Genomic DNA, 24,999 nt, shown 5'->3' with positions numbered 1-24,999 from the left:
TGTGATGAACTATAGTTTCTGCAGAGGTTGTATTTTCAGAAAGTTAAACCTTAGAATTAAAAGTCTTTCCAATGAAAATGAACATAGTTCAGAATAAACTCGATTATCATAGATTTTAGTCCTGTGTTTCTCAATTAACAGCATGTGGAAGTGTGCCAGAAGGTATAAATCACCACAAGATAAATATGGCATTTCCTGGAGTGTCAGTTAACTATGGTAAGAAATTTTGAAATTTTATATGTAAATGCTCACACACAATATACACACAGATAGATATAATTGGGGGGATGAAGAGAGGTTGATTAATGAGTACAAATATACAGTTTGGCAGAACAAAAAAGACCCAGTGTTTGATAGATCAGTAGGGTGACTATAGTTTACAATAATCTATTGTATACTTCAAAATAGCTACAAGAGAAGAATTCAAATGTTTCTAGCATAAAGACAAGTATTTAAGGTGATGGATATCCTCGTTACACTGATTTGATATTTATAAATTATATGAATATATTAAATTATCAAATGTACTTCCAAAATATATATATTATTTACCAATCAACAGCAATTTTTTCAAATATTTCTATCATTTATCAATTTAATAAATAAATAAAATTAGAGGTGGAGTCACTCATATGCACATTCACTTCTCTCTGCTATTAGAGGTGCCTTCATACTCAAGATTGAGAAGCACTGCTCTGCACACTTGGCTACAAGAATGTTTCTTCATTATGCCCCTAAAATGTGATTTCTCATTAAATATGCTTTGTCTGAATCAAAAAATATAGAAAAAAAAATCTAGCACGATCATTCTGGAAAAAGCATGTTTAAATTGTTAAAATGCAACATATTAAGTCCTTTGACCAGTAAATAGGCTAGTCTACATTAATAAATATTCATTGAATCAACTAAAGCTGAGGTCTTATTTGGAACATTCAGGAATTGGCACTGGCAAACCATTGCTGTACCATTCACAACTGGATATTTAAAATGTTGAGAATAGATACCCTGAATATAGTCAGCAATCATTTTAAATTTTTTATAAATACGTAACCTGGTGTTGTAGATTTGTCTTTAGGTTGAGATTGCAGACAAATTTCTCTATTTAGTTCTCCTTTGGACGGAACCGTCTGGGATAAAGTTGACTTCACAATTGGTTTCGATACCCCCGTTTTCAGAGGACTAATCGGAGTTTTTGGAAGTAGTTCAGGATTTTGTCCCTCACAACTTTTAGCATCAGTGATAGATGTAGTAGATTTCACTGGAGAAGTAGTAGCTTTCTGAAATATGAAAACGCTTAGGGTAAACAACATTCGCAATATCTAAAAGTAATCCTATAACAAAACAATTCAAGTCCTATTTACTTGATAGCCTTTATGTAAGATTTATGAAAATGAAATGATTTTGCTCTCTAATAGATCAAACAAATGTGAAAGATCTGGGAAAAATACCCAACTTAAAAAATGCTATTATTTAAATTATAACATGTTGGGTTAGTCTGCATAATGTATTCATGGGTAATTAAGTATTAGCAGTACGATCACTTTTTAAAAAAAAGTTTTATTCATATTATTGCACTAGTACCTTTATCAAATTTTTAACTATATTAGACCAAATTACATTTTAATTAAGTAAATAAAAATTTAACAAAATAGTATCATGTACTTGATGGTTAATAAATTAAGTACTAATACATAGCCAGGTACTGTGCTAAGTGTTTTATGACTCTTATTAACCCTCCAAATAACTTTTTTTCCTATTTTACATACAGAAAAATAAAACCTTGCAATATTAAGCACCTTGTCCAAAGTCATACTTCTAATTATGTGGTAGAGCTAGGATTCAATGCAGATCTAATTCTAAAGCCTAGCTCTACACTAAAAGACAATGGTCAGAAACATAAAATTATTTTTCCTTTTTATTTAAGATTGTTTTTTGAAAACTGTTGAGGTAATACATGCACAAAGTGAAAGTTTCAAACATTTCAAAAGGATATACGGTGAAAGTATCATACTCTGTTTCTGTTTGGCAATTTGCCTTCCCAGAGGCAACTATAGCTACTAATTTGTTATATATCTTTTCAGAAATATCTGATAAATGTATATAAATTTCTCATACATATATTTAAAGCATTATAACAGAGGACTTAATTTTCAGTGTTCTCCTTAATGACTAAGAAGAGGCTCTATCATTCCATTATAGACTGGATTTGCATCAAATTAGTATAACTTCAGCTGTCCACTGCTAATTGATCTTGGGATAGGGTACCCAACTTAACAATTTTCACTTTCTAAGAAACTGCTATCTTACAAATACATATAAACTCACTATGCACCTATTATAAAACACATATCCACCCATCCACCTGCACATACACACAGATGTATTATACCACTCATAACAAAAAAAGAAAAGGCTTCCAAAGACCAAAATGATATCGACTTACCACAGAGCTGGAAATTGAGGCATTAACCAAAGATGTATCATCAGCACTTGAGGATGGGGCTTTATTCAAAGAGGCATCGCCATCCCTTTGGGAACAGCATGTAGTTTCCTGCTTAACACTGCTGCTATTGATCCTAGCAGATGCTCCACTTGCAGAGGAAAATTTGGATAAACAAGTGGTACCAGGCTGTTCTTGTACACTGTTTTGTTTTGCAAATGAGTGATTTACATCATCTTCCCAGGAGCAAATAGTTGCAGCAAGGTTGGCCAGACGGCCCCTTCTCCCAACTGGAGCTGCTGAGGCATTTGAAAGTGGTGGTTTAGGAGGGGAAGCAGCTTTTTCCTCTGATGGTATTGGTGAGAAGAGTGAGCTTTCAGGAATATCATCTGAAAATGTTTTCAGAAAAGAGTTAAAAACCATGTTTAAGAGTAATACGTACGTAAAAAACCAGGATCACTCTATGCAGAATTTTTAAATGAGATTAATAGGTTTAAGAACCAGTGAAAAGTTCTAGCATGCATGAAACTATCAAGTTACTTAAATTTGACATCTTTTTAAATCAAATGATATTAAATCCAAAATTAAAAAAAAAACCTATTATACCTATTTTTTCCATTTTTCGATGGATCATGAATAAGATAGGCTATATTTTTAGAATGAATTCATGGTGTTATATATAACATTGCACAATTTAAAATTATGTATCTCACAGAAACTTGTTTTAAAAATGGATTAGACCATTGCTGTACAACAGAATGTTTGTCCAATACAGTAACCATTAGCCACTTGTGAATAATGAGCACTTGAAATGTGGCTAGAGCAGGTGATAAACTACATTTCATTTCATTTTAATTAACTTAAACATCCACATATGGCTAGTGTCTCCTGTACTGGGTAGCACAGGGTTAGATCAAATCAAAAACAACTAAATGTTTTCCTGGACAGTTACTTCATTTGGAGAGAAATCCCAAATAGTGATATTTAACTGACGAAGAATCTAGGCCTTCCCTAGGGCATGTAAATAGGAAATCCAAGGTTCACAGCACTTCCTACTCCACAAATTCAATCAAGGAAAGACGAATTCCTCCTGTCCAAAGCTTCTACTTCTGCTGAATTTTCAGTTCTGCCCCTCCAAAACCTTCTCAGGGACCTTGCTCGAAATAAGCCCCCTCCTTCTCTACAAACTCTTCTCTGCACATAAACACAGTAATGAGTTGTTTAACAATGGGGATACATTCTGAGAAATGCATCATGAGGTGATTTTGTTATGTGCACATCACAGAAAGCACTTCCACAAAAATGGTGTAGTCTACTATATAGTTAGGATATGTGGTAAAACCTATTGCTCCTAGGCTAAAAACCTGTACAGCATGTTACTCTACTGAATACTGCACGCAACTGTAACACAATGGTAAGCAAACATCTAAATATAGAAAAAGCACATTAAAAGTACATTATAATCTTATGAGACTACCATTGTATATGCAGTCCACCACTGACCAAAACATCAATATGTGGTATATGACCATACAGTAGCCCAACCCTTATCTTTAGTTTCACTTTCCCAGTTTCCTTACCAGCAGTCCACTGTTGTCTAAAAATATATTTAATGGAAAATTCCAGAAATAAACAATTCATAAGTTTTAAACTGCACACTGTTCTGAGTAGCATGATGAAATCTTGCACCATCTGACCAGGATATGAATCCTTTGTCCAGCATATCCACACTGTAGAAGCCACCCGCCCCATAATCACTTTGTAGCCGTCTTGGTTATCAGATTGACTACTGGAGTATGCAGTGCTTGTGTTCAAGTAGCCTTTATCTGCTCTAATGATGTCCCCAAAGCACAAGAGCAGTAGCAGTGATGCTGGCAATTCGGATACGCCTAAGAGAAGCCATAAAGTGCTTTCTCGAAGTCAAAAGGTGAAAGTTCTCAACTTAATAAAGAAAGAAAATATGCTAAGGTTGCTAAGATCTATGGCAAAAATAAATCTTCTATCCATGAAATTGTGAGGAAGATAAAAGAAATTCATGGAGTTTTGCTGTCGTACCTCAAACTACGAAAGTTATGGCCACAGTGTGTGTAAGTGCTTAGTTAAGATGGAAAAGGCATTACATTTCCAGGTGGAAGATGCACAGAAAGATGGTGTGAATGATGGCAATCGAGTTCTGTACTGTCTGAGGTTTCAGACATCCACTGGTGGCCGTGGAACATATACCCAGCAGGTAAGCGGGAGACTACCGGATTCTCAAGTTTCTCTTACCTTAGAAATAAACATACCAGCAAGGCGCGAAGGGCCCAAGCCTATAATCCCAGCACTTTGGGAGGCCGAGGCAGGCAGATCATTTGAGGTCAGAAGTTCGAGACCAGCCTAATTGACATGGTGAAACCCCGTTTCTACTAAAACACAAAATTAGCCACACGCAGTGACAGGTGCCTGTAATCTCAGCTATTCGGGAGGCTGAGGCAGGGGAATCACTTGAACCCAGGAGATGGAGGTTGCAATGAGCCAAGATTGTGCCACTGCACTCCACCCTCAGTGACAGAGCAAGACTCCCTCTCATAAACAAACAAACATACATCCTGGCAAGGAGTGGCGGGCTCACACCTGTAATCCAACCACTTTGGGAGGCCAAGGAGGGTGGAGCGCTTGAACTCAGGACTTCGAGACCAGCCTTGGCAATATGGCAAAATCCCGTCTCTACAAAAAATGCAAAACTTATCTGGGCTTGGTGTTGCGCCTTTAGTCCCAGCTACTTGGGACACTGAGGTGGGAGGATTGCTAGAGCCTGGGAGGTGGAGGAGGTTGCAGCGAGCTGAGAGCATTACCACTGCACTCCAGCCTGAGCGACGAGGCGAGGCTGTCTCAAAAAAAAATAAACATCCCCTCATTGATATACATCCTCTTTAACTACTGGTCCTCTTTCCCTACACAATATTCACTCACCACTTAACTCACTCAACTGACCTTCTGCCTGTACCACTGCCCCGAAGTTGGTTTTGCCATTGTCACTAGATGCCAGTTCACACTTTGCAGGCTTTGTATTTCTTGACACCTCTAAAATATATCACTCGCTTTCTATTTGTGACATCATTCTCTACTGTCCTTCCTGGCTTATCCTTCACAGTCTTCCAACTACCAAATATCTCCATTTGGCTTGCCCACAGATATCCCAAATAACATATCTGAAGGTGAAATTGCCCTGAACATATTCCTCCTCATCTTAGGAAAAGACGTCGCTAACTATCCAGTCACTGGGGCCAGGAATCTGACCTCTTCCTCCCTTCTCCCTCATCCGCCACCATCCCGTCATTAGGTCCTAGAGTCTGTTTCCTATATCTCTCAAATCCAGCTTCTCCTCTTCATTTCCACAGTCCTTCACTCTTTGCAACTAGATTATAGTTTACTTTATTTTATTTTTTGAGAAAGAGTTTCGCTCTTGTTGCCTAGGCTGGAATGTAATGGCACGATCTCGGCTCACTGCAACCTCCGCCTCCCGGGTTCAAGAGATTCTCCTGCCTCAGCCTCCTGAGTAGCTGGGATTACAGGCATGCACCACAGAGCATAGTCACAAGAGCTAGAGGTCTTATTAAGCCCATTCCTAAAACATGACAATAAAACTGTCATCTGCTGATAGGACAGTGCTTACTCTAGGGAAAATAACAGAGGTATATAAAGGATATTGCAGGGAAGGTGGTGGTCAGTGAGGCTTTTCTAGAGGAAGAGACTCCTTAAGCTGGACTCTAAAGGACAACTGGCTTCAGAGAATGGAGATAATCTAGTCAGAAAAACAAAAATGTATGGAAAGCAGAGGTAACATGAGCAGAGTGTGTGTATAAGTAGATCCTATTCTGGTGTTTAAAACAAGCGGTAGAAAAGCAAGAGTTACATTTTTTTTCCATTCTGACTGTGTCAAAATAGAGAGATACGTTTGAAAAAGCAGCAGGTCCAGATTGGAATTTAATCAGTTGATGGGGAGGTCCTGGGAGAGTTTAAAGCAGAAGCAGGCAAGTGTTTTAGAAAAATCACGCTGGTGTGAGAATTGAGGAGGGACTGGACAGGGCAGAGGTTTGAAGCAGGAAGAACAGTTAGAAGGCTAATATTATAATCTAGGTGCAGGCAGGATGCAGTGGCTCACATCCCAGCACTTTGGGAGGCTGAGGCGGGCGGATCACCTGAGGTCAGGAGTTCGAGACCAGTCTGGCCAACATGGTGAAACCTTGTCTCTACTAAAAATACAAAAAATTAGCTGGGTGTGGTGGCATGCGCCTGTAATCCCAGGTGTAAGCAGCTTAGCCCTAGGCCCTGTTTTAGCTAGTCCTCAATTTTTTTAAATTTCTTATTTCTTTGTTGTTGTTATTTCTCAATCTTGTTCAGCATCCAAAACTCACATCTGAAGTCAAGTCCTACCTCTTACCTCACCACTACTAAAATAAATAGGTATTAATTGATACCATAGACTATGCTATGTGCCAAAAAACATCAGGTGGCCGGGCGAGGTGGCTTACGTCTATAATCCCAGAACTTTGGGAGGCCGAGGTGGGTGGATGACCTGAGGTCAGGAGTTCAAGACCAGCCCGGACAACATGGCGAAAGCCTATCGCTACTAAAAATACAAAAATGGCCAGGGGGGTGGCTCATGTCTGTAATCCCAGCATTTTGGGAGGCCAAGGCGGGCAGATCACGAGGTCAGGAGACTGAGACCATCCTGGCTAACACAGTGAAACCCCGTCTCTACTACTAAAAATACAAAAGAAATTAGCCAGGCATTGTGGCGGGCACCTGTAGTCCCAGCTACTCGGGAGGCTGAGGCAGGAGAACGGCGTGAACCTGGGAGGTGGAGCTTGCAGTAAGCCAAGATTGCACCACTGCACTCCAGCCTGGGCGACAGAGCGAGACTCCGTCTCAAAAAAAAAAAAAAAAAATTAGCCAGGTGTGATGGCGTGCGCCTGTAATCCCAGCCACTCGGGAGGCTGAGGCAGGAGAATTGCTTGAACCTGCAAGGTGGAGGTTGCAGTGACCCGAGATCATGCCACTGCACTCCAGCCTGGGCAACACAGTGAGACTCTGTCTCAAAAACAAAAACAAAAAAATCATCAGGCAAGTCATAGGAATTAAGAGCTCTAAAGTCAAACCATTGGGATTTGAATTTGAGCCGGCTAACCAGGACAGGTTTATTAGCCTCTATGAACCCAGTTTCCCTCTTCTATAAAATGAAGATAAAAGTAGTCTATATCTCAAGATTATAAGAATTAAAAGCTATTAGAATAAAAAAATTTACATTAAAATAAAAAATATTTGCAATGCCTAGCATTTTACATACTGTTTGCTCTTGAGATTATCATCACTGTCAGAAAACATAATCTTAAACTCTCTGCTAATTCTTATCAAAATTTCAGTTAAAAGAAAAGAATTGATATGTATGGAAGACTGCCTGAAATATATGTAGTCCATCTAGTTTAATCCAGTCTAAAATATCTGTCATCTATTCAGCCCCATTCTTCAGATCACTTGATCTCAATTCTGGCTATGCATCAGAATTACCTAAAGAGCTTTTAAAAAAATAAGACAAAAGCACACCTTGGGGCTCCACCACATTTCTGAAATTCTAATCCTATGGTCTACGTGATTCTGATACAATCAGCCAGGCTGAGAACCACCTAAGGAATGCTTCCTTGGGTGAGGCCCAGTAGCCACTGAGCTGTCTGCAAGCACCGTGGGGTCTAACTGCACTGTGCTAGCTCACTTTAGAAATGCTTTTACTGCCAGGCGCGGTGGCTCATTACTGTAATCCTAACACTTGGGAGGCCAAGGCAGGCGATCACTTGAAGTCAGGAGTTCGAGACCAGTTTTGCCAACATGGTGCAACTCCATCTCTACCAAAAAATACAAAAAAAATAGCTGGGCATAGTGGCACGCACCTGTCATCCCAGCTACTCAGGAGGCTGAGGCACGAGAATCACTTGAACCTGAGAGGCGGAAGTTGCAGTGAGCCAAGACTGTGCCGCTGCACTCTAGACTGGGTGACAGAGTGAGACTCTGTCTCAAAAAAAAGAAAAGAAAAGAAAAAAGAAATGCTTCTACTGAGCTTGGAGCCAGGACATCTGCCTACCTTGAGAAACCTTATAGGTTTATTGGCTCCCACAAAGTCATATCTAAGGACACATGAAAGAAAGTTCTCTCAGGTCTTAGTGCCAAATCTCAAGTCTTAGTGCCAAAGATGGTTCTGCTTTTAGCTTGTTAGTCATGTAACTGATAAGTGTTTCATGTCTTCACATGGACCACTAGCAGAAGGAAGACTTTACAGTCTGCATTTAATAAAATGACTTTACTTTTCCCTTCTTTGTTTTTCCTTCCCGTATTTTCTCTTCACCTTGACTTCTTTACTTTTCTTGTTTCGTAATACAGATATTTTTATAAGTCATTTCAAGGCTTTTTTTTTTTTTGGTAACAAGGCAAGCGATAAGTGAAATTGATCATAGCGTAAATAACTCTGTTGCGTAATTGTTGCTTTACTTTTCAGGTACCCCTTCTGATGATAGGCTCATGAAAGGCAAGGATCAAGTCATTTCATTCGTTTCCAGCACTGTGCATAATAATATACTTTGTAGGTGCTCAATTTATGTTTTTTGACATTTTATTTCTCCCCTACCGAACAGCATTGCATACCTTAGTCCCTCAAGTTTATTTAATTATTGAATCCATGAAATGGGATTTCTTTAACATGGAGCTGAGGGTCAGCAATGCTAATGTCACGTATAGTTTGTTCTCAGCTATTTTTCGTTGCAGATATTAAGGTAATGCATAAGATCCGGTTTCTACGAACTAGTCCAAGAACCTCACTGTGATCTACTTCAGTCTAAACAAAACCAACGTATACTACTGGTAGACAAACCATTTGCAAGCAAAGGATACTCAACATATAGATAAAACAAAAGCATTTACTTTTCATGAGTTAACTGATAAAATGTTTAACATACCAAACTGCATCTTATTGGAACAGATGTATGGGCCATACCATCTATACAATTCATACCTGTCATATCATCATTATCCCAAAGGCGCCGTTGCTCCGCAAGTTTTTGCATACGTGTTTTAACTGAGGAGGCTGCAGTTGCTTCCAATCTTGAGTTCAGCCCTCTCCTCATGCCCAGCAGTGATGCCGGGACAGCCACAGAATCACTGACGGTATCGGCTGCTTGTGGCTGCACCTGAGGAGATACAGGACTTGGAGAACAAGATTTTGCAGATGATGACTCAACTGGTTGTTTATTTTCCAAGCTAGAAACTTCTACTTCAGTGTTGTCAGAACAGCGTTTTTTTGATGGTGATGGTTTCGTACAAGATTTCTCTACATTAAAAAAGAGGAAAAAAGACATTCAAAATTTGCAATTTCTCACAGCATGAAAAACTTGAGGGTAGATACTTAACAAATTAATAAAACATCACCCCTCCCTATTCTTTTAAATGATTTTAGTTACAACCAGAAATATGTAAAACCCCATTCTCTTTCAGCAACTTAGAAATCTGATATGAAAGATCTTTTCAAGCAAACATAATTTATGGTATAAAAACCTTAATGAAAAGATATTTAGAGCTAAGCTATGGGGATGCAAAGGCATAAGAAGGATGCAATGGACTGTGGGGATTTGGGGGTAAGAGCGGGATGGGAGCAAGGGATAAAAGATTACAAATATGGTGCAGTGTATACCACTCAGGTGATGGGTGCACCAAAATCTCATAAATCACCACTAAAGAACTTACTCATGTAACCAAATACCACCTGTACCCCAATAATTTATGGAAAAATGAAAATAAATAAAAGATATTTAAATAACATTTTCAAAATATCTGCGTAACACTTTATATAGTGTTAAGACAATAGTAAATAAAAAGTGCATACACACAGAATAAGAAAGCATTCTAACAGATTTTAAAGATTATACAGCCTAATCACCTCACCTTCAAGTAAGAAATATCAAGCCTAGAGAAATTCAGTTACCCACGTAAAGTCATACAGCTGAGCTAAGTGTAGAAACCAGGTTTTCTGTTTTTGAAACTTTCTTTCATGGAAAATAACTAATAAGCATGGTTAGAAGGGCAATTGGCTTGAGGTTTAGGATTACGACAGGAGACAGAAAAAGTGACTGAATTATCTGGTCAATACCAAACAAATTCACCAGTATGGATATTTAACATTTCATATTTCAAGCTTCTATGAACACCTATAAAATAAATGAAAAAGCCCCAAAATTAAAAAAAAAAAAATATCATAACCATAAGGCATATTATTTCTAACTACAACTGAGTTTCAATATATCTTCTGGAAAATTAATATTTTAAAAGAATGTACATTTCATATTAGGTCAGTTTCATCAATTGCCTAACCAAATGTTCTGGCAGTGACCAAAGCAGTATCAGGGATAAATCATGATTGCCCTTGTTGACATCACCCTAAGTAAATATACATCATGAAACTTTCTAATCTATTTTTTCCCTACTCTACTTTTTTGTCTCTTTTTTCTTTTTTTGAGATAGGGCCTCACTCTGTCACCCAGGGTGGAGTGAAGTGGTGCAATCTCAGCTCACTGCAACCTCGACCTCCTGGGCTCAAGTGATCCTCCCACCTCAGCTTCCCGCGTAGCTGGGACTATAGATGTGCCACCATGCCCAGCTAATTTTTGTATTTTTTGTAGACAGGGTTTTGCCATGTTGCCCAGGCTGGTCTCCAACTCCTGAGCTCAAGCACTCTGCCCTCAAAGGCAGAGTGTTAGGATTACAGGCGTGAGTCACCACACCTGGTTCTTTTTTCTTTTCTTTTCCTTTATTTATTTTGGAAACTTTCTAATGTTTTGTAACTCATTTATGGATCTATTTACTATGAACACACCTAATAATTTTTGAAAGTGTTCCTGCTTTAACATGCAATACCATCTGGAAATACAGAATTATTCTAGTTTACAATTATCTAAAACAGTAAATGTGAACTTCTACCTAAACATCAAAATATAGTTTTGAACTTCTATCTAAGCATCCAAACACTAGTTTTCGAATACATAGCACTCAATAGTACAAACCCATCTCACAGGGAAAACAGAAGATCCTGGACTAGGGACAGGCCCCTATTTTTCTGGCTGAATACCATATAATATATAATGTATTTCCTTCGCTCTCCCTTCAAAATGGATAAATGTATGAAAACTAATTCTTGTTCTATGACTAGCTTCCAAAATAACTGAGCTAGCCCCATGTACTCTTCTCTTTAAAAAAAAAATTGGTTTTCCCTCTGTAATTTTTTTTCTATATTTTGTTTTACAGTGGTATTACAGTATTTTACAGTCGTACTAAGGAAGATTATTATCTCCAGACTATTCCACACTCCAGGAAAAGACTAAGGAGGCTGGCTGATGCTGGCTGGGAATCCCAGGATTGAGGGAAGAGTAAGACTACAGGTAAGTTTGTGTTTGTGTGTGTGTGCTTGTGTTTAATTCCACCACTTCTGGAGATTTAACAACCTACACTTTAGAGTTGGTTCAGCAAATAGAGGGTGAAAAAGGTTTATTAAATGTCAAGCACTGGTAGTGTGCCTTCCATTGCCTTGCTGATACCAGAGACACCATCCACACTCTGTGGCCAGCTGTTCTGCCACCTCTGGGATAAAAAACTACACACTACTGTAAGCATAAATGTTACCCTACTCCTTTATTTTTCTTCCCTTGAAGTTTTAAGGATAACTTCAGATTGGAGAAAATAAAGTTCAATCAATTAATTTGAAATATTTGTTAGAAGAAACTCTGTTCCAACCCGATGGGTTCTAGGCCTAATATAATAACTCTGAAATAGAATAGAAGGCTGTTATTTCCCCCAGAGGCTGTTACATTTGTCTCCCAAAGAGCTTGGTTCTTCTATGTGCTAATGAAATGTCTGGGGCTTGTCTCCTTCAAAAGAAAAAAAAAAAGCAAATGTTATTTTTCCCCACAAAGTCTATTACCTTCACCACCAGAGAGGCGCTGCTGGTTACTTGCTTCTGAAAGTGGCTGTCTGGCTCGCTTAGCATGCGTCATAGACCTTGGAGCTGCTGTGGGTCTCTCAGCCATTTTTCTCTGAAGATTCTCTCGCCTGGCACGGGTTCGCTCCAGCAGTTTCTACACAAATAAATGTATCAGTGTTAAAACGCAAGTTTAATCAAAGGTTCATAAAATTGCAATATCTTCTAAAATCACCAATTGCCACATAGGATGACAGTTAAACACATTTCAAAAGTGAATCCTAAGCAATTACGTCAAGATTCACTAAATGAGCACCCCAATGTCATAATTATTATAGGAACATTACAGGGGAAATAAAATGTGTAAAGTTACTTATATAAGATTTTTAAAGGCCACAATTTCTTTCTACTTTCATCAAAAGACAGAATCTATTTCTTTACCCTTGAATCTGGGCTGGCCTTGTGATCTGCTTTGACCAATAAAATATGGCACAAGTGATATTGTGAGACTTCTAGGCATCAAGAGATTTTACAGTTTGGGGTCTCTCTGCCACTAAGTGAACATGCCCAGGTTAAGTCTATTAGAGACACATGGCCCAGCTGATGGTCAGTATCAACCACTAAACATGTGAATAAGGCCATCCTAGACTACCCAGCTCCAGATAATCTGCCAGATCACTGAAGATTCCTGCATGACCACTGGAGAGACAAGCAGAAGAACAGCCCAGCTGAGCACAACACAAATTGCTGACCCACAGAATCATGAGAAAATAGAATATTGTTTTAAGCCACTATGGTAGGCAAAATAATGGTCCCTCAAAGATTTTTTTGTCCTTATACCCTAAACCTCTGAATATGTTGCCTCACAGGGCAAAAGAGACGACTGATGTGATTAAGAATCTTTAGATGGAGATAATTCTGGATTATCTGGTCAAGCCCAACATAATCACAAAGGTCCTTACAATGGAAAACAGAGAGGCAAGAAGATGAGAGTCAGGGAAAATATGACAATGGAAGCAGAGGTCAGAGTAATGTGATTTGTGGCTTTGAAGATGGAAGAACGGGACAAGCCAGGATATGCAGATGGCCTTTAGAAACCCAAAGTTAGGAAAGAGATTCTCCCCTACAGCCTCCAGAAGAAACACAATCCCGCTGACACATTGATTTGAACAAAGTAAAATCCATTTCAGATTTCAGAGTGAGGCCCTGTCTCTAAAGAACTGTAAGATAATGAATATGTTATTTTAAGCCACTAAATTTGTGATAAGTTGTTACAGCAGCAAAACTAATACAGCCCCTAAAATCTGGGATGGTGGTAAGCAGCAAGAGATAAATAACATAGTAGTCCTTTGAAAACATAAAACACTTCCTAAGAGAAAAGAAAAACAAAATAGTCTTATGTTTTATTTAATTAAATATTAACATATAATAAAATGGTTTTAAATTGAAATCTTAGCTATTGCATAAAGTCATGAATATTCCTTTCTACTGCAAATCAACTGATGTTCCTATTTTAAGTCAATTTAAGTAAATCTCAAACACAAGACCCTGTGAAACAATTCATTTTCTTTCAAATGCACACAACTAAAGGAGGTATGCAGATTGTTACTACTGCCTTGCATACTCAGATACAGTAGTTAGTACAGGCTGAAAAATTAAATTCCACTTGACTCTTTTTAATTCCTTAAAATAGAGTAACAATTTTTTAAAAATCTGAGTATGTAAAAGAAACACGAGCTAAATGTGAAAGAAGGCACACTCTCTACTCTTCTTAAGAATGATTTCTAATTTAAAGTTCATTGAAAAAGATGACACTAAATTGAAATGCTCTAATCACTGAAAAAATAATTTATGAATCAAATGGCTTCCAAAATACAAGACGTTCACCCACTAAATAAAAGTCCTTCAACAAATTCAAGAATAAGCATATTGTTTCACAAATCCATATACGTCTGATAATTTCTCCCATGATACAATATGAGAACTAAAAATAAAATACTAATCCTCTCAACTGAACAAACTCCCTCTTGACGAAGGGGACCCCAGAGAAACCTTAAAAACTGAGTTCTCAGCCATGATGGGATAGGAGGCTGCATGCACCTTGTTATACCCCCCTTTTGCTGTTTAGACACAATAACTGATGAGCATTAATGTTAGATAGAGATCATAAGACTGACAGAAGGCTCTTTGTAGCAATAAGATATCAAATTATAAACAGGATCAAGCCTGGGCAACAAAGCAAGACCCTGTCTCTGCAAAACATACAAAAGTTAGCCAGGCTTGATGGGGCACACCGATGGCCCCAGCTACCTGGTGGGTGGGGTGGCTGAAGCAAAAGGATTTACTTGAGCCCAGGAGTTCAAGGTTTCGGTGAGCTGTGATCGCTACCGCACTCCAGCCTGGGTAACAGAGTGAGACCCTGTCTCTAAACAAATAAATAGGACCTAAGGCCATGCCAGGCAAGGGTTAAGTCACAAACTCCCTGCACTTAAAAAATAAACTGTCTTCTAAATGCCAAAGCTTTTCTTTTACTCTAGTAGCTGAACAAGCACTGACCTCAAGATAAGCAATAAATATTAAAATAATTGCAGTTCATCTGCCATCAGACAATGACTAACCCTCGTGCTCCACAAGCTACAACTACAGCTTTAATTGGACAAGAGATTGATTTCGATAACTCTCTCTCAGTAAGAAGACCACCAACCATGAATTGGTTCTGGCCAGTTTACAGAGGCTGCTCACTTGAATGCCTTCATGTCTCCACCTCACCTTTTGACATATAGGGCCCAACTGTAATGTATTTACATGTTAAGTCTTCATTCCAAAGTGAACATGGTATGCATGTAACCGCATGTTTGCTCAGTACCCACCCATCAGGACCCCTTTTGTAAATACTCATAGCTCTGCCTATAACCTGTTGAGTATGTATACTTGGCTAACCCTTTAGGCATAAATCCCTGTTCCACCTTCTCCTCTCTTGAAGTGCCTGTTTCCAGTCTCTGCCCGAAGCTAGTAAATATGTTTCCCAGCCTGTCAGGATGGCCACACTGTAGATTGTAACCCTTTATAAGAAAGTCTCTGCTGGGCACAGTGGCTCATGCCTGTAATCCCAGCACTTTAGGAGGCCAAGGCAGGAGGATCACTTGAGGCTAGGAATTTGAGACTAGCTTGGCAAACACGGTGAAACCCCGTCTCTACTAAAAATACAAAAATTAGCCAGGTGTGGTGGCGCATGCCTGTAGTCCCAGCTACTTGGGAGGCTGAGGCAGAAGAATCACTTGAACCTGGGAGGCGGAAGTTGCATTGAGCCAAGATCGCACCACTGCACTCCAGCCTGGCGAGAACAAGACTGTCTCAAAAAAAAAAAAAAAAAGAAAAGAAATAATGATTCCTTTCTAAATTAATAAATTTGTGATTTTTCAATTGCTATATCTATCACTTCCCAGATATAACACTAGCCTAATTATATTCATTCATAGACATGCCCACATTCCATTCTGGTCAGTTAGAACATTTGTGAGTCAGCACAGCTTCAGTTACCATGAGCCGTATGTCACAACGAAAGAATGTGATTTTGTCATTCAAACATATATGAATGTTCTATTGCTTACATTAGATTCAAAAATTCCCAGATTTAAAAAAAACAGTTAATAGATATGCAAAAACAGTTTCCTAATCTGTGAAATAAAGCTATAAACACCAAAGGTTATTAATTTAAAAGAAATTATGTATCTGAAATATATAAACTCAATAACTCAATAAATGTAAGTAGCCCTTCCTTATAGTATATCAGGAATTTTAAAACTCTTTTAAATACACGGTATATTCCTTGAAATATTACACCTTTCTTCCAACAGTGTAGGCATTTAAAAAAAAAAAACTGCAATAACATATTCAAGAAGATAGCCCACATGAATGAATCTCAGAAAACTGAAGCTTATAGTGCCTGAACAACTTTTGCCACATACACCCCAAAGTCATTTCTGACAAATTTTTCTAGGAGATTTCACTCATTTCCTTGCCTTCTTTAACAGAGTAGACACAATATAAATTAACTTCTTATTATTTTCAATATGCTCCAGCAGCTCTTCCCCAGGGACTTTCATTTAATTCTGGAAAATAAGAGAAATTCTACAATAAAATATGCTTCTGTGAGGTATTTTAATTACAGCTTTTTCTCTTTCAAGGTTTTTATAAAGAAAGTTCTGGATTGGTAGACTTTACTCTGGGTTTCTTTGTAGTAGTATTCTTGTACTGGGATGACTATCACCTGTGAGCAGAGCTTCAAACTCTTGATGTTATGAGTAGTGAGTTTATGGTTTTGTCACCTGGGCGACAGTGCGAGACTCTGTCTTAAAAAAAAAAAAAAGAAAAAAAGAGTGCCAGAATGGTCTCAGCAACAGCAGGGAGGAAGGGCGATGCAAAACAGTCTTGTTTGAGGAAAAAGAGAGTTTACCATGATTGTAACCTTTCTCAACTGGAGTTACCAAAACAATTAAGCCCTAATACCCTGGAGTTAATGTAATAGACTTATTTCCTACGTTTGCAGGGTGGCATTGAATTATCCTTGGGAGAACTGAGAAAATAGTCTCCCAATTTTCCTGTGTACCATAGTCTCTCAATTTTCCTAAGTTTCTGAGAGGAAACCCTGGTTGAGAAAGTCATTTTATACTAACTTTTAGTCGATAGACAAAGAATTGTACCAGTAGCTTATTTCACTGTGCAAATGTTATAAATGCTATAATTAAGCACCCAAGAGTTGGAATCAATTCAAGTAGTTCATTCATTACCTATTAAGGAAAAGACATCTAAGCTGTTTTCCAACTGCAAGTGATCTAGCTTTTCATAAAATAAACCATACATATTTCTGAGCACATTCTAAAATGATCTAAACAGGTAAAGTTTCTTTCAATTGAGATTTGTACTACCTTCAGAATGACATTTTTAAGTAAAATGAAGTGCAATTTTCAGCCAACTTAAAAATACTTTGTTCCTGTCTGTTACTTAGGAGGACACATAGGGCTAATGATTTAAGGAATCCTATTCTAGTTTAGATAAAATACACTCTTTTCGACCTCAGTGTAAGTGAAAGGTATCTGGTGTATGACCAGCCCTATTTTAAGGCTAATACAAAAATATGCTCTCGGTTTTTCTATTAGAATCTTTAAGGAAGGTAAAAAAATTGATGTATTTGTCCCAAGATGATTAAGAATTTGAAACAGAAAAATAGATTATGTCATGCTTGAATATAAGTAAACGCTAATTGCTGAAACCTGTAATTAATATCTTACATATAACTTAACAGAATTATAATTACATCTCCCCGAAAGAATTACTACTCTTCACAGCATTTAAGTTTTTGAATCAGTGTAAACACAGTTTTAGGTCCACTTTGCAACACTCAAAAACCAACAGTTTGAAACTTGCACAACAGCCTGAAGAAAGAGGAACTGTCCTGGAATAAAAGGGAGTGGACAACTGGCAACAAAACACTCCCGAATGTGACAACGCAGAGTCTCCACAAAAGCTAAAATCGACACAATAACGATGTAACCCATATGCAATCTCAAAGGAACAAAAGATGAAATAAGTACTGTAATGATATGCCCCATAAACACCGAAAGGTTTATTTCTTTGCTCTAAAATCGTGAGCTGATAGTTGTGGTCGGCACACTTGCACTGTTTCCTTTCAATTAAAACGTCAGTCCTGGGTATGAACTTCTTCGCTAGTTAGCTGAAAAATGGGATATCAAGGAACTACTGACTTTTTAGGAACGAATGCAGTGGTTTCTAGCACCTGCTTATTTTAACGTTTTGCTGTCATGTCATTAGCATCTCCTCTGCGAGCTGAGTGAACTCCGCAAATCACACATCCCACTGCCTTTCCCGAGGGCAGCCGCACTGAGTCACCCGCCCCGGACCCCGCCCTGCAGAGCATTCCAGCTGCTTCCAGCAGGACCCGTTCCGCAGGCCTGCGCCTCACTCTTGCTGGGCCAGGACTGCAGAGGGACATGGTAAAAACACGGGCTGAAAGACCTCTCACTACCGCCTTTTAGGACAGACTTAAAGCCTTCCTCCCTGAGTTTTATCTGTAGGACTGGAACAACAAAATCTCAGAGGAACCCACCAACCACAGCAGGCCGCAGCCGCGGCTCCTGCTCTGCAACCTCAGCCAATCCGACCCCCGCCCGCACACACTGCGCACGCGCACACACGGGCTCTCCGCCCTGTGGGGGTTCGCCCAGAGGTTGACAGAGGAAGCGGGGTGGGGGCCTGGAGCGGTGGGTCATGGCTGGCTGCACCCGCAAACTCACTCACCTCGGTAAACGGATCCATCGCCCCAGGCGTCGGACTACGAGACGATGGAAACGGTGGTTCAAATTCAGGAAGAGAAAAGTGAGTCTCGGCTCAGTGTGTCTCCTGGAAAAAACCAGGAGTCTGAGGCGGGGAAACTCTCCCACAACCAGCTGTCCTCTCCTCTCGGCTTCTAGTGCCGGACTCGGCCTCTGCAGCCGTTCAAATTTGAATTTCAGCGCCGAGCCGCGAGCATGCGCGCTGGGCGGAGCCGGGGCGCCCTCTCCCCGCCCCTGCGCTCGGTCACGTGGCCGCGCCAGGCTCAGTGGTTCCCAGGGGCGGCCCCGCCTCCTTCCCGGCGCTCACCCAGTCCTGGCCGCGGGATGGAGGCGGGCAGCGGGGCGCTTCCTGCTCTCCAACCGCGTCGGGTTCTCGGTTCCACCCCCAACAACCACACATTCCGCTCAGCTTTAAGGCGATTGCTTCACACCAACCGCGTTTGGGCGTTCCCGCCTTCCTTCATTCCTTAAAAATATTAAGACCGGGAGTAGTGGCGCTTGCCTATAATCTCAGCATTTGGGGAGGCTGAGGCTGGAGGATCGCTTGAGCCCAGGAGGTCATGGCTGCAGAGAGCTGTGGTCTCACTACTGCACTCCAGCCTGGGCGGCAAAGTGAGACCCTGCCACAAAAAAGAAAACAGGATTAAGACCCCTTGTGTTGGCCGGGCGCGGTGGCTCACACCTGTAATCCCAGCACTGTGGGAGGCCGAGGCGGGCGGATCACGAGGTCAGGAATTCAAGACCAGCCTGGCCAACATGGTGAAACCCCGTCTCTACTAAAAATACAAAAAAAAAAAAAAAAAGATAGGCGTGGTGGCGCGTGCCTGTAATCCCAGCTACTCGGAAGGCTGAGGCAGGAGAATTGCTTGAACTGGTGCACAGGAGGCGGAGGTAACAGCGAGCGGAGATCACACCACTGCATTCCAGCCTGGGCTACAGAGTGAGACAGAGAGCCCTTGTGTTTCAGGTGCTCCTAGCCCACTGGCCTTCAACAGCTTTGTTTCCCAGGTCACACCCAACTCCTAGTCCCCAAAAGGGGGACTGCAGGCCTGGCCCTCAGAAAAGGCAGGTCTGGTGGGTCCCCGACACTCTTAGCCAATGAAATAAAGCTAAAATTAACAGACTGTGAAGCGTTCATGCACAGTTTTTAATTTTAAATTCCATCCAACTGTGTACAGTGTTAGAGTGGGAGGAATTCTGACAAGCCCTCTGTCTAGTTCAATCCTTTTACAGCTGTGAGAAGGGACGCGCGTAAACGTTAAAGGAACTGGTCTACGGAAATGAAAATCCCGTTCTCAGCTCATGATCCGTTTTCCACACTAGCTGAGGCTGTATCTCCTGCTTATTTTTTGTAGAGTACCCCAAATTGTAAGATAGATTACATAATTTCTGTATCAGATTCATTTCTTCTGTAAAGTTAAGAGTGACTGTCCATGAGCTGAACAAAACAGAACTATTCCTCCCAACTAAGTGGTTTCAAAATGTATAATAACATGTCCATCTTAGCAGTCAGTCAACGTAACACAAAGTATTTACTAATATTTTTAATTTGAATTTTTGTATGATAGATTGTACGTAACCGAAATCAGGGCAAGGGGTAAGGGAAATATTGCTTGGGGTCAGGGCTCCACCCAGTTAGCCAAATCGGTTAACCCATGGGTTTTTTTTTTTTTTTTTTTTAACCTTTGTGGGGAGTCATGGACTCCTTTGAAAATATATTAAAACTGACCCTCTACCTAGAAAAATGACCATTTAATCATGAACTATTTAACAGGATTTTGTGAAGTTCATGGACACCAGGCCAAGAACTTCTGATTTAGCCTGTTAGTATTTTAGTTTACTCATCTGTGTAACAGGAATAATCATCTGCCCTGATTTCCTCAGAGTTGTTAGGAGGGGCAGCTGAAAAATAGAGAGACATAATCCAAAAATATTCCATAATAAGACACTGTCTGAGTGTGTAGTATACGGAATTATTAGTATTTAACCCAGAATGTGTTATTTATGAACAAAGGAAAAAGATACTTGAATTTTTTTCAAGTGTGACAGGAAAGAGGTGTATGTATTTGGGGTGTGTCTGTGCGTGTATGCATGTTTTAAAAAAGTTGGAAAATGAGTCATTAGAAATTTATGTAGCTGTTGTGCCTTCTGGCTATCCCTATGAGCCTTAGTTTCTTTATATCTACCTCAACTAGATTCCAGTTAGGACTAAAAGAGGTAAAGCACTTAGCATAAGATAGCTACTCACAACATTTAGTGTATCTTCCCTCACCATCCCACTATCCCACTATGTTTTTGGTTTCTACCTTTATAATGATGATGATAGTAATAATGGCAACCATCACAATTAAATAACTCCTAAGACTAAAACACTTACTATGTGCCAGAAACTATGGTAGATATTCAAGTCTACTCTCCTAGGGTACTACAATTGTCTTCTACCATACCTCCTTTCATTCTTAACCCCGGTAGTTCATTCTTCAGTTTCTAGGCTAGAATGATTTTTATCTTTTTAAAAATTGTGTTATATAACAAATAACAAAAAAATTAAAAACAAAAAAATTATGATATACAACAAAGAGGTGAATAATGAAACATAACCATATACCAGCCACCTAGCTTAAAAATAAAACATCCCACATGTAATTGAAGTCTCCTGTGTGTCCCTTCCTATTCTCATTCATCTTCCCACTCTTCTGGGGTAAAACTGTCTTGATTTGATGTTTGTCATTCCCATAGAAATATGTATAACTATAGCTGCTAATAACTATAGCTGCATTTAATTCATGTTCACTGCTAAATTATATTATACAAATATACTTGTAATTTATGTACCCATTATCCTGTTAATTGCCATTTAGCTTATTTCCAGTTTTTCATTCCAAAGATCCCATGATGCCATGACTATCCCTTACATGCACATGCAAAACTTTCTCTAGAGCAGTATACCTAGGAATTAGTAGCTTATTTCAATATTATTACCAGATATTAAAAATAAACTGCTCTTCAAAATGATCATAACAATTGATACTCCAGTCAGTAGTATATGCCCCTGGCTGCTGCTCTAGTTCCTCCCCAATATGTGGGTACATTTAAAATTTTGCCATTCTTGTTTGAGTGCCTTTCTTTTATCACTAGTGAAGGTGAACATGATTTTGTATTTACTGGACTTTCAATTTTCCTTTTCTGTGATTTTCAACTTTATATCCTTGCCCATTTTCCTGTGCAATTATTTGCCTTTTTCTTATTGATTCATAGGGTTTTTGTTGGTTGTTTACTATTTTCTGGTAAAATAAACTTTGTTGGTTTTTTGGCTTGCCGATTTTTTGGTTTGTCGCTTGTTTTTTACTTTATGATGTCTCAGATGTACAGAAGTGTTTCATGTAACTAATGATACACACACACACGCACACACACACACATACATATACCATATATATTTTCCTTTAGGGTTTGTGTTTTTTATGCCTTAAGAAATCCTTCCCTATCCTGAGATAATAAAGATGTTCTGCTGTACTTTCTTCTAAATATTTTAAAGTATGGCTTTTCATGGTTTTGTCTTTAAACTATCTGGATTGATCTTGTTTTTTATATGAATAACCAGTTGTCTTAGCAGCAGTTATTAAATTGTTCATCTTTTCTCTCATTGATCTGTAATGCCACTTTTATAATATGTCAACTTTTCTTTTTTTTTTCCCCTGAGACACTCTCACTCTTTCGCCAAGGCTGGAGTGCAATGGCCTGATCTTGGCTCACTGCAACCTCCGCCTCCCGGGTTCAAGCAATTCTGCTGCCTCAGCCTCCCAAGTAGCTGGGACTACAGGCATATGCCACCATGTCTGGCTAATATTTGTATTTTTAGTACAGTCGGGGTTTCCCCATGTTGGCCAGGCTGGTCTCAAACTCCTGACCACAAGTCATCCACCCACCTAGACCTCCCAAAGTGCTGGGATTACAGGCATAAGCCACCATTCCTGACCAACTGTTCTATTTTATTTTATTTTATTTTATTATTTCATTTCATTTCATTTCATTTCATTTCATTTTTTGAGATAGGGTCTTGCTCTGTCACCCAGGCTGGAGTGCAGCGGCGCGCTCATAGCTCACTGCAGCTTCAAATTCCTGGCCTCAAGCAATCTTCCCATCTTGGCCTTCCAAGTATCTGGGACAACAGGTGCATGCCACCACACCCTGCTAGTTTTTAAAATTTTTTGTAGAGACAGGATCTCATTTTGTTGCCCAGGCTGGTCTCCAACTCCTAGCCTCAAATGATCCTCCCACCTTGGCCTTCCAAAGTGCTGGGATTACAGGTGTAAGCCACCATGTTCAGCCTCAACTTTTTATGTACACGTAGGTCTATGTCGGGCTCTATTCTGTTCCACTGGTCTATCTATTCCTCTCCCAATATCACACTATATTAGTTATGTATGTTGATATCTGGTAGGGCAAATTCCAATTCGACTTGGATTATTATGCCTCATTGTTCTTCCACGTGAATTTTAGGGTCAGATTCTCAAGCTCCGAAAAGGAAAGAAAAAAGAAAAGAAAATCCTCTTCTGATTTTTAATCCAAATTGCACTGAATTTATCACATAATTTGGAGAGAATTCGCATCTTTGTGACACCAATGCTACCCATTTATGAGCATGGTGTATCTTCGTTATACCTGCTAAAAATGTCTATAACAAACTTACATAAAGATCTGTAAACTTTTGTTAAATTTATTCCTACATATAGTTGTTGTTGCTGATCTTATTAGTTTTAGCAATTTATTTATAGAGAGGGATCTTTTTAAAATGTAAATTTTACAGTGTCAATTCCTTGTTTGGAGCTGCTCTATGTCTTTCATTGCAATTAAAATGATATCCAGTAATATCCTTATCATACCCACAAAGCCATGCATGATCTGGACCCTACCTGCCTCTCTGAATAACCTAGTATTCTCCTAACATCACAATACTTTCCCTTTTTTTTTCCCACTAGGCTCCAGTTTCAGGCCTTTTTTCTGGTCATAAAAAATGCCAAATTTCTTCCTGCCTCAAGGACTTTCCTCTGCCTGGACACTCCTCCTCTAGATTTAGCACGTCTGCTCCTCATTATTTGGGCCTAAGCTTGCATGTGCTACCTCCTGAAAGAGGAATTCTTTGATCAGGTGGCCACCGCCGGCTTCTTTGCCCACCAATCACTTTCCATTCTATTACTCTGATTTCTTCATCCCATTTGCCACTATCTGATATTATTTTATATATGTATTTATGTTTATTATCTAGGCCTTCCTACTAGAGTATAAGCTATGGCAGTGCAGGGTCTTGTTTATAGCTGTAGCCCAGCACCTTCTGGCACATGAGTGCAGTAGATACTTGTTAAATAAATGAATATAAGAACAACACTTATTCCTATTTTAGAGATGGGAAAACTGAGATGCAAAGAGGGTAAGGGATTTGCCTAAATCATCAAAAGTGTCTTCCCTACTTATTTAAATAAAACACAAAACTTCCCAAGTTATTTAAATAAAGACCACAACATAATACATTAATTTAAGAATAGAACCAAGAGTCTGAAGTAGAAATAACTAGAGATTAAAGATAACCCTGGAAAATGAGTATTTGCTCCTTCTAAGACCTGCTCTTTTAAACAAATGAAATAATAATTATGTCTTTTGCAAATAAAATTGCTGATAAAAAGGCTGAAAAACACAAAAATTTGAAAGCATGGACTGCAACAAAGACCATCCAAATGCTGTATATTTACAGTTAATTTTTCAAAATACAGTCACATACATTTGTATTTTCTATTTTATACTATTTTTATACTTTTAAAAATACCATTTATATTTAATTTTTAAATTTTTAGACTATTTATACTTAATTCACAAAGTAATACAGTAACACAAATCTTTTTATTTTTACAGGGAGAGAAAAGGCCAAGACCTAATCATAAGGCAGTGGCAAGAAGAACTAACGTCAAGTTCTCTACCTCAGGTTATCTGGCTGAAGGGCCACTTCTTTTACACTTTTTAAAAATTATTATTATACTTTAAGTGCTGGGGTACATGTGCAGAACGTGCAGGTTTGTTACATAGGTATACACATGCCACGGTGGTTTGCTGCATCCATCAACCTGTCATCTACATTAGGTATTTCTCCTGATGCTATCCCTCCCCTAATCCTCCACCCCACTACAGGCCCTGGTGTGTGAGTTCCCCTCCCTGTG

The 24,999-nt window shown here is 39.2% G+C and overlaps 2 protein-coding genes across 3 annotated transcripts in view; one reads left to right on the top strand and one right to left on the bottom strand.

The window, feature by feature from the left end:
• The window catches only part of ANLN (anillin actin binding protein), a 64,047-nt gene extending 45,056 nt beyond the window's left edge, over positions 1–18,991 (bottom strand). For both annotated transcript variants that reach the window (XM_023183018.2, XM_023183017.2), the window contains exons 1-5: positions 18,753–18,991; positions 12,438–12,591; positions 9,483–9,797; positions 2,444–2,829; positions 1,052–1,277 (exon numbers count right to left, since the gene is read on the bottom strand). In XM_023183018.2, coding sequence (XP_023038786.1) covers positions 1,052–1,277; positions 2,444–2,829; positions 9,483–9,797; positions 12,438–12,591; positions 18,753–18,770 — 1,099 coding nt within the window. In that variant the 5' untranslated portion in view covers positions 18,771–18,991. The remainder of the gene's footprint in view (positions 1–1,051; positions 1,278–2,443; positions 2,830–9,482; positions 9,798–12,437; positions 12,592–18,752) is intronic.
• The window catches only part of KIAA0895 (KIAA0895 ortholog), a 65,432-nt gene continuing 59,155 nt past the window's right edge, over positions 18,723–24,999 (top strand). The window contains exons 1-2 of the mRNA XM_023183021.1: positions 18,723–18,830; positions 24,698–24,767. Of these exons, the coding sequence (XP_023038789.1) occupies positions 18,723–18,830; positions 24,698–24,767 (178 nt within the window). The remainder of the gene's footprint in view (positions 18,831–24,697; positions 24,768–24,999) is intronic.

Source organism: Piliocolobus tephrosceles, chromosome 8 (genome assembly GCF_002776525.5).
Source record: "Piliocolobus tephrosceles isolate RC106 chromosome 8, ASM277652v3, whole genome shotgun sequence".
NCBI classification, from domain to species: Eukaryota; Metazoa; Chordata; class Mammalia; order Primates; family Cercopithecidae; genus Piliocolobus; species Piliocolobus tephrosceles.
This window is presented reverse-complemented; position numbering and strand designations above follow the sequence as displayed.